The 13,288-nt window shown below is 46.7% G+C and overlaps 1 protein-coding gene across 6 annotated transcripts in view; it reads right to left on the reverse strand.

Annotated features, from left to right (window-relative positions):
• Positions 1-4,725: 4,725 nt before the first annotated feature.
• The window catches only part of GPATCH8 (G-patch domain containing 8), a 109,000-nt gene continuing 100,437 nt past the window's right edge, over positions 4,726-13,288 (reverse strand). For all 6 annotated transcript variants that reach the window (XM_055256217.2, XM_055256221.2, XM_063629156.1 and 3 more), the window contains one exon: positions 4,726-10,948. In XM_055256217.2, the coding sequence (XP_055112192.2) occupies positions 7,063-10,948 (3,886 nt within the window). In that variant the 3' untranslated portion in view covers positions 4,726-7,062. The remainder of the gene's footprint in view (positions 10,949-13,288) is intronic.

A 13,288-nucleotide genomic window follows, 5' to 3' on the forward strand; every position in this document is an offset into this window, starting at 1 on the left:
ATAGGACAGGAAGCTAAAAGCCTGAACTTTGGTCTGGGCCTTCTTCATTGCTGAGTTCCCAGTGTCAAGTACATGGGAGGCATGTAATCAATGTATTTGCTTGAACGAATACTTAACCCAGTCCTCTACTTACCTTCCATCCTCCCACTGTCCTCAGGTGAGTGATTGCTGTATTACTGGTGTATTCTGTGAGGCCAAATATTAACTCACATTTCACTCAAGTTTTCAATAAGCATTTACTCTGGCCGGGCGCGGTGGCTCAAGCCTGTAATCCCAGCACTTTGGGAGGCCGAGGTGGGCAGATCACGAGGTCAGGAGATCAAGACCATCCTGGCTAACACGGTGAAACCCCGTCTCTACTAAAAATACAAAAAATTAGCCAGGCGTGGTGGCGGGCGCCTGTAGTCCCAGCTACTCGGGAGGCTGAGGCAGGAGAATGGCGTGAACCGGGAGCCGGAGCTTGCAGTGAGCCGAGATCGCGCCACTGCACTCCAGCCTGGGTGCGACAGAGCGAGACTCCATCTCAAAAAAAAAAAAAAAAAAAAAAGCATTTACTCTGTTCAAGGCACTGTGTTGATAAAGGATACAAAGATAACCATTAGGCCAGGTACAGTGGCTCATGCCTGTAATCCCAGCACTTTGGGAGGCTGAGGCAGGAGGATGGCTTGAGCTCAGGTATTTGAGACCAGCCTAGGCAATACAGTGAGACCTTGTCTCTATTTTAAAATTATAAAAAATAAAATATTTTTAAAACTCCAAAGATAGCCATCAAGGAGCCTTAACAAACAGCCCAGAAAGAGTTAAGACATGAACACACATAACTGCAGCAGAGAGACAGTAAAGCATGCCTTGAAAAATACACAGATTATCAAAGTCATGTATCATTGTTACTCATAACAACCCTAGGAAATAAGTACTATTATGCCCATTTTATAAACACAAAACTGTGGCACAAGAGTTTTAGGTAAATTGCCCACGTTTACACAGCCAATGGACGGCAAAACTAAGATTCAAACATGGGTCGCACTTGAACTCATGTTCAAGTTGCCTTTTGTCAGAGAATGAAAAGGTTTTTAGGCATAGAGAATACATGACAGCAGCAAAGGAACACAGAGGTGGGGAAGGACAAGTAGTTGACTCAGCATAGCAGAATGCTTAAAGGGTTGGACTGAGGCGCAAGGGGGTAAAGGAAAGCTTGGGGATTCAAATCACTGGAGGTCCTTGAATGCCATATTAAGGAATCTGAACTTTAATCCATGGGGGATGGAAAATCATAAAGATTTTAGCTGGGCGCGGTGGTTCATGCCTGTAATCCCAACACTTTGGGAGGCCGAGGTGAGTGGACCACAAGATCAGGAGTTCGAGACCAGCCTGGCCAACCTAGTGAAACCCCGTCTCTACTAAAAATACAAAAATTAGCTGGGCGTGGTGGTGCGTGTCTGTAATCCCAGCTACTTGGGAGGCTGAGGCAAAAGAATTGCTTGAATCTGTGAGGTGGAGGTGGCAGTGAGCTAAGATCATGACACTGCGCTCCAGCCTGGGCGACAGAGTGAGACTCCATCAAAAAAAAAAAAAAAAGAAAAGAAAAGGAAGAAAAGAAAAAGAAAATTATAAAGATTTTTTAGGCCAGGTGTGGTGGCTCATGCCTGTAAACCCCAGCACTTTGGGAGGCCAAGATGAGGACTGCTTGAAGCCAGGTGTTTGGGACCAGACTGGGCAACACAGTGAGACCCTGTCTCTACAAAAAAATTAAAATTAGCCAGGCATGGTAGTGCACACCTGTAGTTCCAGCTACTGAGGAGGCTGAGGCAGGAGAATCACTTGAGCCCAGGAGTTTTAGGTTATAGTGCACTATTATTTTGCCACTCCACTCCAGCCTGGGCAAGAGTAAGACTATGCCTTAAAAACAATTTTTTTTTTGGCTGGGCATGGTGGCTCACACCTGTAATCCCAACACTTTGGGAGGCCAAGGTGGGCGGATCGCTTGATCAAGGCCAGGAGTTTGAGACCAGCCTGGCCAACATGGCGAAACCCTGTCTCTACTAAAAATACAAAAATTAGCCGGGTGTGGTGGTGCACACCTATAATCTCAGCTGCTTGGGAGGCTGAGGAAGGAGAATTGCTTGAACCTGGGAGACGAAGTTGTGGTCAGCCAAGATCGTGCCATCACACTCCAGCCTGGGCAACAAGAGCAAAATTCCATCTCAAAAAAACCAAAAAACACATTTTTGTATTTTTTTTGGCTCAATTCTGATGCACAATCCTCAGTTAATGGTATTTTACTTGGCTCATATTCTTTATATTTTTGAGACAGGGTCTTGCTCTGTCACCCAGGCTGTAGTGCAGTGACCTGATCACGGCTCACTACAGACTTGACCCCTGGGCTCAAGCAATCCTCCCACATCAGCTTCATGAATAGCTGGGACCACAGGCTTGTGCCACCATGCCCAGCTAACTTTTAAATTGTTTTGTAGAGATGGGGTCTTGCTATGTTACCCAGGTTGGCCTCGAATTTCTGAGCTCAAGAGATCCTCCCGCCTTGGCCTCCCAAAGTACTGAGATTATAGGCACGAGACACTGCGCCTGGCCACTTTGCTCATATTCTTGAACATATAATCAAAATGTTTACTATGTATTCAGTGTGAGATATGCTGGGGGCTGCGGGGTGGGGTATAAAAGAATCACTCCCTGTTCTCTCAGAGATTACAATTTTACTGGGAAGCAATGAATACAAAATGAGTTGCATTCAGATTCTGAAAAGCCAGTAAGCTTACACAGAACAGGGAATTAGGTCCTAGTCAGGAAGGCCACCCAGGAAAATGCTGCAATAATTGAGATATGAATTGGTAGAAGTGAGTGAAGCTGTCTTTGGCAAATAAGAATGGAAATGGCTGACGAGGCCTGAATTAGTCATCAAGGGTTTGAAGAGGGAGTACTTTCATGTTTCAGGCCAAGGTGGCTGAGGCCTTATCAGAACAAGGCAATTAACTGCACATACCTTCACATAACACTCTATACAGTCCAGTCTGCCTCTGACTTGTCACCTCCCCTGCTCTCAGAAAATCACTTTTGTTTTTGAGACGGCGTCTCACTCTGTCACCCAGGCTGGAATGCAGTGGCGTGATCTTGGCTCACTGGAACCTCTGCCTCCCGGGTTCAAGTGATTCTCCTGTCTCAGCTTCCAGAGTAGCTGGGATTACAGGTGCGCGCCACCATGCCCGGCTAATTTTTGTATTTTTAGTAAAGACAGGGTTTCACCATGTTAGTCAGGCTGGTCTCGATCTCCTGACCTCGTGATTCGCCTACCTCGGCCTCAGGGCTGGGATTACAGGCTTGAGCCACCGTGCCCCGCCTTTTTTTTTTTTTTTTTTTTTTTTTTTTCTGAGACAGAGTCTCACTCTGTCACTCAGGCTGGAGTGCAGTGGCATGATCTCGGCTCACTGCAACCTCCACTTCCCACGTTCAAGCAATTCTCCTACCTCAGCCTCTTGAGTAGCTGCAATTCCAGGCATGCACCACCATGCCTGGCCAATTTTTTTTTTTTTTTTTTAATTTTTAGTAGAGATGGGGTTTCACCATGTTGGCCAGGCTGATCTCAAACTCCTGACCTCAAGTGATCCACCTGCCTTGGCCTTCGAAAGTGCTGGGATTAGATATGAGCCACCACACCTGGCCTCATTTTTCATTTTCTAACGTGTGTGTGTGTGTGTGTGTGTGTGTGAGACAGGGTCTCACTCTGTTGCCCAGGCTAGAGTGCAGTGGTGTGATCTTGGCTCACTGCAACCTCCCGGTTCAAGCGATTCTCCTGCCTCAGCCTCTCAAGTAACTGGGATTACAGGCATGTGCCACTACGCCTGGGTAATTTTTGTAGCTCTAACGTCATTTCTTTCTAGGTAAGGATCTTTGCTATTTTAGGAATATAGGCAGATCTGAGTACTCAACCCCAGGTTCAAGTTGAACAGCTCCTCTTTAACCAAAGGGAGAACACAGATACATCAAACAAAGTAGGAAAGAAATGTATCAAAAGACAGTAGGAAACAAAGCCTTTCCTTCTTGAAAGGCTGAGGTTGGGAGGGAAAGCTAATTTATCACTACAACTCTATGGTAGCTTTCCATGCTTAATCTTCCCTGCCTCTTTTGTGATTTTTTGATATGGAAGAGTGGGGTTTTTATCTTCTCCGTAACAATCAGGCCATATTTCCTTATACCAAGTAGAGGTGCTCAAACATTGTAGTGGTATTAAAGGGCTGAGGAGAGTAACTGAAGACTGGCATACAGAACTCCACCTGGAGGACAAAAGTCTGGCAGATGATTCTTGTCATCTCAGTGCCCTTAAAGTAGTCCAAAATCCTAAAATTCAAAGCCAGAAATTCCACACCCATTTAGTAAGCCCCTCTATATACACCATATATTCTACTACACACAGATTATATATCTAAAATGGAAGGAAATCTTTCCTCTTGTGGGAAAGAGGAAGTGGAAAGGAGGTGTACATTCCAATACATCTACCTACAACTGAGAGAAATTAACTACTATTACCACCTCCCACACCATCATCTTTCCTCTCTGAGTAGCCCGAGCTTTCAGAAGCACAACTGCAAACATCTCAAACTGGTTCACAGGACTCTATTCCTTGGTCACGTCAAACAAGATGTTATTTATAACCCACACCTCCAACCCTACCTAACTTTGAGTGGATGGGGCAACAATTACGACAGACTCTGCTAAGTTTCCACAAATCATTGGTTTATTAGAAAGTTCCTTTCCCTCATTTTACAGCATATATATCTCTATCATATGTGATAAAGTTAAATACAATCTGTTATGCTTGTAAGTAAGGTTTATTTTTATTTTTTAGTTTTAAAATCACTATTCTGGAAGTTAAAGAAAATGCCCCTAGGAAGGCAGAGGCAGCCAGAGTATGGCTCAATCTACAAGCTAATGGGGAGCAGCACGAAAATGTTAATACTGTATTATTTATTTACATGGGCTGAAAGCAAAGAAAAATGAGTCCCTTCACTTACACAGATGATTTCGTTTATCCAGTGCTAGTTATCCAAGAAGTGATGCTTCTGAATCAGATGAGGAGTACTGAACAGGTAGGAGGGTGGGAAGTCAGTCAAGAGTTGTGTTTGCCTGCCACTTTCTTTTCATAAACTTAAAACTTTTCTCTTTTGGGAATTTGAGAAGGCAGAACACAGAGCCTTGGCCCAGGTAAGTATGGTTTTTCTTGTCAAGTGACCAACCAACCAATTCTAGCCACAGGAATAGTTAGGAAAATGCCAAAGTGGGAACTGTTAACCTCATCAAAGGAGATGGGACCTGTAATACAAGCACCTTTGGGTCAGTGTGTTAATTAGGGCTGAGAGCCTGGGTGAAAGGCAAGAAGAGGGGCAAAAGAGGCTGAGGTGGTAATTCCTCTTGTCAGTGTCATGGGAGAAAAGAAACAAGGAACGCTTACTGTCTAAACTGAGCTGGGCAGAGGGCATGGAAACTATGAAGCAAAAGAATTTGAAGTATCTGTAAATGTGCTCACCTCCCAACAAAAGGAAGAAGACTGTCCCAACTCATCCTCCAGCCTACTTCTACTTTAGTTTCTACCAACCCAAAAGGCACATTAAAAAAAAAAAAATTGTCAGAGGGGGCTAAGTACTAGGAAGGCAAATGGACTGACTGCCTGGAACAAGGTACCCAGGGACACCCAGGAATCCCCCCAGACAATCACCAAATCTCACTGCTTCCAGACAATAAAGCTGTTGAGTCCCCTCCTTCTCCTCTGTGGGGTCCACCTGTTTCTCTGTGTACAGCAAAAGTACATGAGGGAGACTATTAAATATGAGCATCCCTCAGAAGCCCCCAGCTGACTGCTGCCCATTAGCTCAAAAATCTCAATACTGGGGGCACTACATACTGCAAATTACTTAACATTTTGTCCCAGCAAAAAATGTTTTAACATTTTATAGTTCATAACTTCAAAAAATACATAAGCTTGGTAAAATATACATGCTTAGTCAGTTTTGCATCTAGCAGAAAACAAGTATTTTATTTTTTGTTTTCATTGTATAACCTTTAAAGTTTCTTAATTCAACTAGGGCAAACATATTTACACAAAGCCACCAGAACGAGGATCACTTAAAGAGCTGGATGTAAAAAATATTATTGCAGTATACTACAAATATGGAACCTTTTTTATATGAGCTACAAAAAGCAGCATTTACGTTTATAGAGTTCAGTGCAATTTTTTACATTAAAAAATCCTATAAATTAAGAAGGAAACATCAACACAACAGAAGAAAATATACCCTTCACTTCAGACACATGAGCTCCTCTCTGGGAAAGCACACGGGCAACTCTATGTTCCACACAGCTTTTATTCATGATAGGATCTTCTTTTCTGGGATATGGAGATGCCTCTTCTGGGATGAGGGATACCAAGATAACAGTGCCAAATGTGTGGCTCCGTTGATGTGTGAACTGGATGGAATTGCAGCCTGAGTTATATCAGGTTCCAGGTGAGACTCTTTCCACCTCAGTTGGGATAACATAACGTCACCAAGGATGGTCAAAGATACTACCCCAAAGTGGTGGCACTTCCACCACTAGAACAGCTTGGCCTTCCCTGTGGCACTGAGAAGGCAAGACCAGATGGACCCACAGCAAGTGCTCTGGTGATAACCCACTGGCCAGAGGGGAGGAAAATGTTTTAAAATTTATAGAAGGGGAGAGCAGAGGAAAAAAGCAGAGGGAGGAGGGGATTATCTAAACTTGACAGTTTGGAGATGTTGCTGCAGAGGGGTGGGTAGCACTTACTGGTGTTCCCTAGCTTAGAAACACAGAAGAGGGAGGGACAAATTGAGAGGAGGACAGGAAAATGAAATCCCTGATAGTAAACTGAAAGCAAACTTCAAATCTAAACCCACCCCTGCAAGCCAAAACTCAATTCTTTGGCTGTCAGACACTGCCCATCCCAGCTTCTACTCGCTGGTATTAATGGCTCAACACCTCCAAGAGAACATTTATGGGTCTCCTCCCCTGGCCCTACCTAGGATCCCATTCCCCAACTCATGTGCCATGGCTAGGGGGATGTTGCAGGTCCTGACCTGAGAAGATGGGGTGAAGTAGTGGGTGAAGGTGGAGTGCAGTGGCAGCTGCTGCAGCAGGCCGTGGAGCAAGTAGGGTGGGGTAGAGGGCAGCATGTGGGACAGGGTGAAAGGTGAAGGGCCCAGGATGGATGGCTGAGGCGGGAATGATGTGGATGGGATGGCTAGCGAGAAAGGTGGCAGGGTGGCCAGGGATGATTGAGTGAGTGAGGTGGGACAAAGAAATGGGGGTCAGATGGGGCTGGGGAATATGATGCACCTGGGCAAGTGGTTGGGGATGGGGATGAGGGTGAATGCCGATGGCAGCAGCAGCTGCGGCAGCATGATGTTGTAGGATGGCATGCTGAACAGTTGTGATGGAGGTGGCAGAGGCTGTAGCTGGCTGCTGAATGTGGATGGGTTGCAGGGCTGGTGTGGCTGGGGCCAGGGCAGCTGAGGCTGGAAAGGCCTTTACTTGCTTGGCCAGAAGCTGCTGCTGGATGTGTTGCTGAGCAGCCTGCTGGAGCTTGCTGTACTTCTCCATCTCCTCAGGGGTGAAGGTGATGGGCTGGCTTTCCAGGGGGGCCAGTGAAGCATCCTCAGCCCCATCTGTTGACTCAATACTAGGATCCCCACTGGGAGGCGCATAACTGGGGAAATGCTCAAGGTCTGGTGCTATAGGCAGCAAGCTGGACTCCACAGGGCCTGGCTGACTGCTGCTATCCAGGGACTCCAGGGTGTCCCCATCACTGGGGTCGGGGAGGTAGTTATGGGAGATGGTTGGGTCCCCAGGGTAGCAGTCAGAGTGTGCTGGGGTGCCTAGTGGAGCCACAGGGTGATCAGCAGTAACTTCTTCAGACTTTGACTCTTCTGGGGGTGGGTCTAATAAGGGGCCAGTTGTTTCCTCTGAAGGGAACTGATGCCCAAATAGGGCATCACTACTCCCTGGGGGCCCCTCTTCTGTCTCTGACTGTTCTTGCTCTTCCCCCCTTTCCAAGCCAGACTCTTCACACTTCTTATTGGGCTTTCGGGTAGCTGGGAGCTTCCCTATCAGTGGAAGGACAGGCTTATTGCCAAGAGATGGGGGGAGCTTGGGCCCAAAGTAACCTTGTGGGGGATCCTTGAGCTTGGGCCCAGCTTTATTAGGGGTGGCCTGCACCTCCTCACTCACACTAGGTTTCCTCTCCACTTTCCTTGACTGGATCTTCTCCAGTAGCAGTTTGGCAGTGACAGAGTTCTTGTCTTCAGGACTGCAGTCACTTTCTGACCCTCTTCCCGTGCCAATGTTGCTGTTCTGGGAAGGTGGACCTGTTGTTTTACTGTCATCTCCTCTGCCATCATCTTTCTTCCCAGGACCTTCTCCCCGGCCTGATCGGAAATAGTGGGGGGACTGGGAGCGGTAGATCTTAGAACGAATGAAGTCCCGACGCCCAGAATGCCTCTCCTCAGGGCTCTCGTGACCCCATGATCCCTTCCTGGAGCCTGATCTCTGGGAAGGGCTCCTGGTGCTGCGGCTGCGGTCCCGGCTATAGCTCCGGCTCCGTTGCCAGCTGTGGGCTGTGGTGCTACGGCTTCTCCGCTTGCTTCGACTACGACTACAACTGCTGCTGCGGCTGCGGCCCCGGGATCTTGAGCGCTCTCTGGTATGACTCCGAGATCGGCTTCGGGACTGGCTGCAACTGAGGCTATAGTCATCATCAGAAGATGAATATTTGTGCCGTTTTGATCGGTGTTTGGAGCTGGCATAGTCTGAGTCATCTGAGTCATGGGAGCGCTTGGAGTGCCTTCGTGATCTGTCACTGTAGTCACTGTAGCTGTCATCAGAGTAACTGCGCTGTCTACTATAGCAGCTCTGGTCTGAAGAGGCATCTGAGCTACTTGAATAAGAACGGCGGGAGGAACGATGTGAGGAATGGCGCCGGCCAGACCTTGAGTGGCTGCGGGAATGCTCACTGCCTGAATCTTCCTCTTCTTCTTCCTCACTGTACTGGGATGGAGACTTCTGGTGCAGCCGGTGTGAGGAAGCATCATCACTATCCTCATCTCCACTACTGGGTTGGCTCCGATGGCTAGACCGGCTGCTCCGTTTGGTGCCTGCTCTTCGCTGGCAGGATGAAGGTGGAAGTTCACCTTTGTGTTTCCTCCCACCATGGTCTTGGGAGCTGCTACCACCCCCACCTTCATCCTTTTTGCCACTGCTCCCCTCTTCAGCTGGGAGGGATCTCCGCTGGGAGTCATCTTGAGCTCGCCGCCGCCTTCTTGGCGGTGCAGGACTGCCACTCCCAGGGGGTTCTGGTTTGGGTCCTCGTTCAGAATCTGCTGGAGCTGATGACTTATTCTTCTTTCGTTTTCGTTTCTTGCGCTTCTTAGATTTCTCCCCCGACTCTGCCTTAGAGCTTTTCTCTTCTGTGTCAGCCTTGTGTTTACGTTTGTGTTTGTTGGATTTTTTGTGCTTCTTTTTCTTTTTGTGCCGGTGGGACTTCCCAGATCGTTCTTTCTTGCTGGGAAGGCTTCTCCCTGTGTCTTCTGTTTCAGACCCATGGCTACCCCCAGGCTCCTGCTTGTTCAGGCTGCTACAGGTAGACCCTGAAGCAGGTGCGTCCATTCTGCCTCCTGAGGAACGTACTACTTTCTCTCCACCCACTTCCTTCTTTTTATTTGGCTCACCAGGATCTAGGCCTTGGAGATGGTCCTTTGAGGAGCTTCCTATATCCTTTGGTTTTTCTGTTCCTTTAGTTCTGGCATCTTTGTTCCTTGAAAGTTTAAAGTCAAAATATAAAGGGTTACAACTGTATGAAATGGAGGGTTCTGCCTTGGTGAAAATTAATAGTTCTGATGGCCACTGGAGGGCAGTGCTTTCATCTTTGCTCAAAACTGGGAAGAAGGGACCAGTAGGATGTTTGGGTCCTTCTTGGCTTTCTTTCCCTGCTGGGGTGGCCACAGAGGTTTCTTTAGAAGAGTTGGACTCACACATTTGGGTCTCTGAAACCTTCTGACTATGACTCTCTAAACTCTGATCACTTACATCCCCTCCTAAGGCCTTCTTTGCCTCAGCTTTGCTTCCTGGTTCTGAGGGCTCGGTCATGCTGGTTTCCTTCGGCTGCTCAGAAACTTCACTAACTGTCTTTTCTGCTCCTTGGCTTGCTGCCGCCTTGATGCAGCTTTTAGGCTTGGGAGAACTGCCTTTTTTACTCTCTGGGGCATTCTTTGGGTGTGTAGTATTATCACCTTCCATTTGTTCACTGGCTCTCATAAAAAGTAGGAAGGGAAAATTAGGTTTTACTTTGCAGTGTGCTGGGGGGATGTAGTGGTAATACTCGGGCTCTGTAGCCCCAGCTCCTTCTTCTCGTTTCATCCTTTTTAATTTGGATAATGTTGAGGCAAGGGACCCTCCATCCGGAGAGTCTTCATCCTCTTTTTTACCATCAAGATTACTGCTCCCATCAGAGTCTCCTATCTTCTGCAGTCCTTGGTCAGAACCCTTCTCATCGGGTTTTGTTCCATCTTCAGAGGTCCCTTCCTCTGCGTGGTCCTTGAAAACTGATGCTATTGATTCGAGTTTGACAGGAGCCTTCTTGGCAAAAGAAAATGACACTCCCAATTTTTGCAATGGGGTCCCCAGATTATTCTTAATGCCAAAGCTGATGCCTTGGGAGGCTAACCCAGGAGCCTGGGCCAGTCCAGTGGTATTAGTGATTTGTACTGCAGTGAAAGGGCCTCCTTTATCTATGGAGAATTCAGATCCCAGGCCACAAGAAGCAGTGGCACCTGTGCCACTATTTGTAGCTGATTCATCTTTATCATCTTCTCCACCTTCTTCATCTACAGCCACTGTGGTTGGTTTGAACATGGGACCACTTCCAGGTGCACTACATGATGATTTAGAAAAATAAAAAACAAAAAGCAGGTTTAGGAGTACATTTCATAAACCTTATAAAATACTAATCTCTTATATCCTATCATTCATTATAGGTAGGTCTCAAAGACAGTGAGTGGTGGTCATATTCCCTAGCCCTATACTAACAAATGCAACTTTCTCGGAGGAGGTTAGGCAAAGACTCATTCCGTTAACCTACCAAATTCCCAGGGCCAGCCAGTTATTACATAATTTTTCCTTAAGCTGTCTAAAGTACAAAAAGCTGGGTGTGGTGGCTCATGCCTGTAATCCCAGCACTTTGAGAGGCCAAGGTGGACAGACTGCTTGAGGTCAGAAGTTCATCAACAGCCTGGACAACACGGTGAAACCCTGTCTCTACTAAAAATACAAAAATTAGCCAGGCATGGTGGCACACACCTGTAATCCCAGCTACTTGGGAGGCTGAGGCAGGAGAATCGCTCTAACCTGGGAGATGGAGGTTGCAGTGAGCCGAGATCACGCCACTGCACTCCAGTCTGGGTGACAGAGCGAGACTCCCTCTCAAAAAAATTAAAAAAAAAAAAAAATAAATAAATAAAGTAGAGGCCGGGCACGGTGGCTCACGCCTGTAATCCCAGCACTTTGGGAGGTGGAGGCGAGCAGATCACGAGGTCAGGAGTTCAAGACCAGCCTGACCAACATGGTGAAACCTGGTCTCTACTAAAAATACAAAAACTAGCCAGCCTTGGTGGCGGGCGTCTGTAATCCCAGCTACTCAGGAGGCTGAGGCAGCAAAAGTGCTTGAACCTGGGAGGCAGAGGTTGCAGTGAGCTGAGATCGCAGCACCACTGCACTCCAGCCTGGGCGACACAGCAAGACTCTGTCTCAAAAAAAAAAAAAAAAAACCAAAAAAAAAAAAAGTAAGACTTATGTCACGACTGAAATAGCCCATCATTACTATGTTTCTGATCTCATTTCTTATTTTATAATTTTGTCCATCAGTATGTTATCTAATGTATGGCTGTACATGTATTCACATAGGTTTTATTTCATTCAACTAAAGAAAAACTCTTGCTGGGCAAGGGTGGCTCACTTCTGTAATCTCAGTGATTCAGGAGGCTGAGGAGGGAGGATTGCTTGAGGCCAGGAGATCAAGACCAGTCTGGGCAACACAGTGAGACCCCACCTCTAAAAAAAATAAAAATAAAAATTTCCCCATGCTTTCAAATTTCATTTTTTAAAAATGTGCATATTCAGAGTTAAACACAGAAACTTCCACTGTGCTACTTATGGCAGTCTGTGGTCAGTATGTCTGTCATAGAAACTAAAAAGTCCATGCCTATCTCCTGGGTACCGTAACAAGCATTTGCTTTGGTTTTGTGGCAGTTTCTGGGCATTCAGTACTACGATCATAATATTACCTGAGCACTTTCATCTTTGACAAAAGGAACATCAAGGAGCCTTGATAGTTTTAAACTGATGATCTTGCCTGAAAGTTTTATTTTTTTTGAGGTGGGGTCTAACTGCATTGCCCAGGCTGGAGTGAAGTGGCATGATCATAGCTCATTGCAGTCTCAAACTCCTGGCTCAATCCTCCCACCTCAGCCTCCTAAGTAGCTATGACTACAGGTGCACATCACCATGCTGACTAATTTTATTTATTTATATTTGAGACAGTGTCACGCTATTGCCCAGGTTGGAGTACAGTGGTGCGATCTCGGCTCACTGCAACCTCTACCTCCCGGGTTCAAGTGATTCTCCTCCCTCAGCCTCCCAAGTAGCTGGGACTACAGGCATGTACCACCATGCCCAGCTAATTTTTGTATTTTTAGTAGACATGGGCTTCACCATGTTGGCCAGGATGGTCTTGATCTCTTGGCCTCGTGATCAATCCGCCTCGGCCTCCCAAAGTGAGGGGATTACAGGCTTGAGCCACCATGCTCGGCCCATGCTGGCTAATTAAAAAAAAATTTTGCAGCGACAGAGTCTTGCTATGTTGACTAGATTGGTCTTTAACACCTGGCCTCAAGTGATCCTCCTGCCTCTGCGTCACAAAGTGCTGGGATTACAGATGTGAGCCACCGCGCATCTGGCTTGCAATTTTTATAGTTTGTACACTATACAGTGTACACTATACCCTTAAATTCCAAATCAAGAACTAAACAGAATCAGATACCTATTTGTATGATGTCCTTGTTATCCAAACCCTAGCTAATAGCTGTCCTCAACTCAGGGATAAGTATATTCAGACAATGTGTAATCTCTCTTTTTTTTTTTTTTCTCCCAAGCCGGAGTTTTGCTCTTGTTGCCCAGGCGGGAGTGCAATGGTACAATCTTGGCTCACTGCAACCTC

The sequence above is a fragment of the Symphalangus syndactylus genome, chromosome 20, assembly GCF_028878055.3.
Source record: "Symphalangus syndactylus isolate Jambi chromosome 20, NHGRI_mSymSyn1-v2.1_pri, whole genome shotgun sequence".
Lineage (NCBI taxonomy): Eukaryota > Metazoa > Chordata > Mammalia > Primates > Hylobatidae > Symphalangus > Symphalangus syndactylus.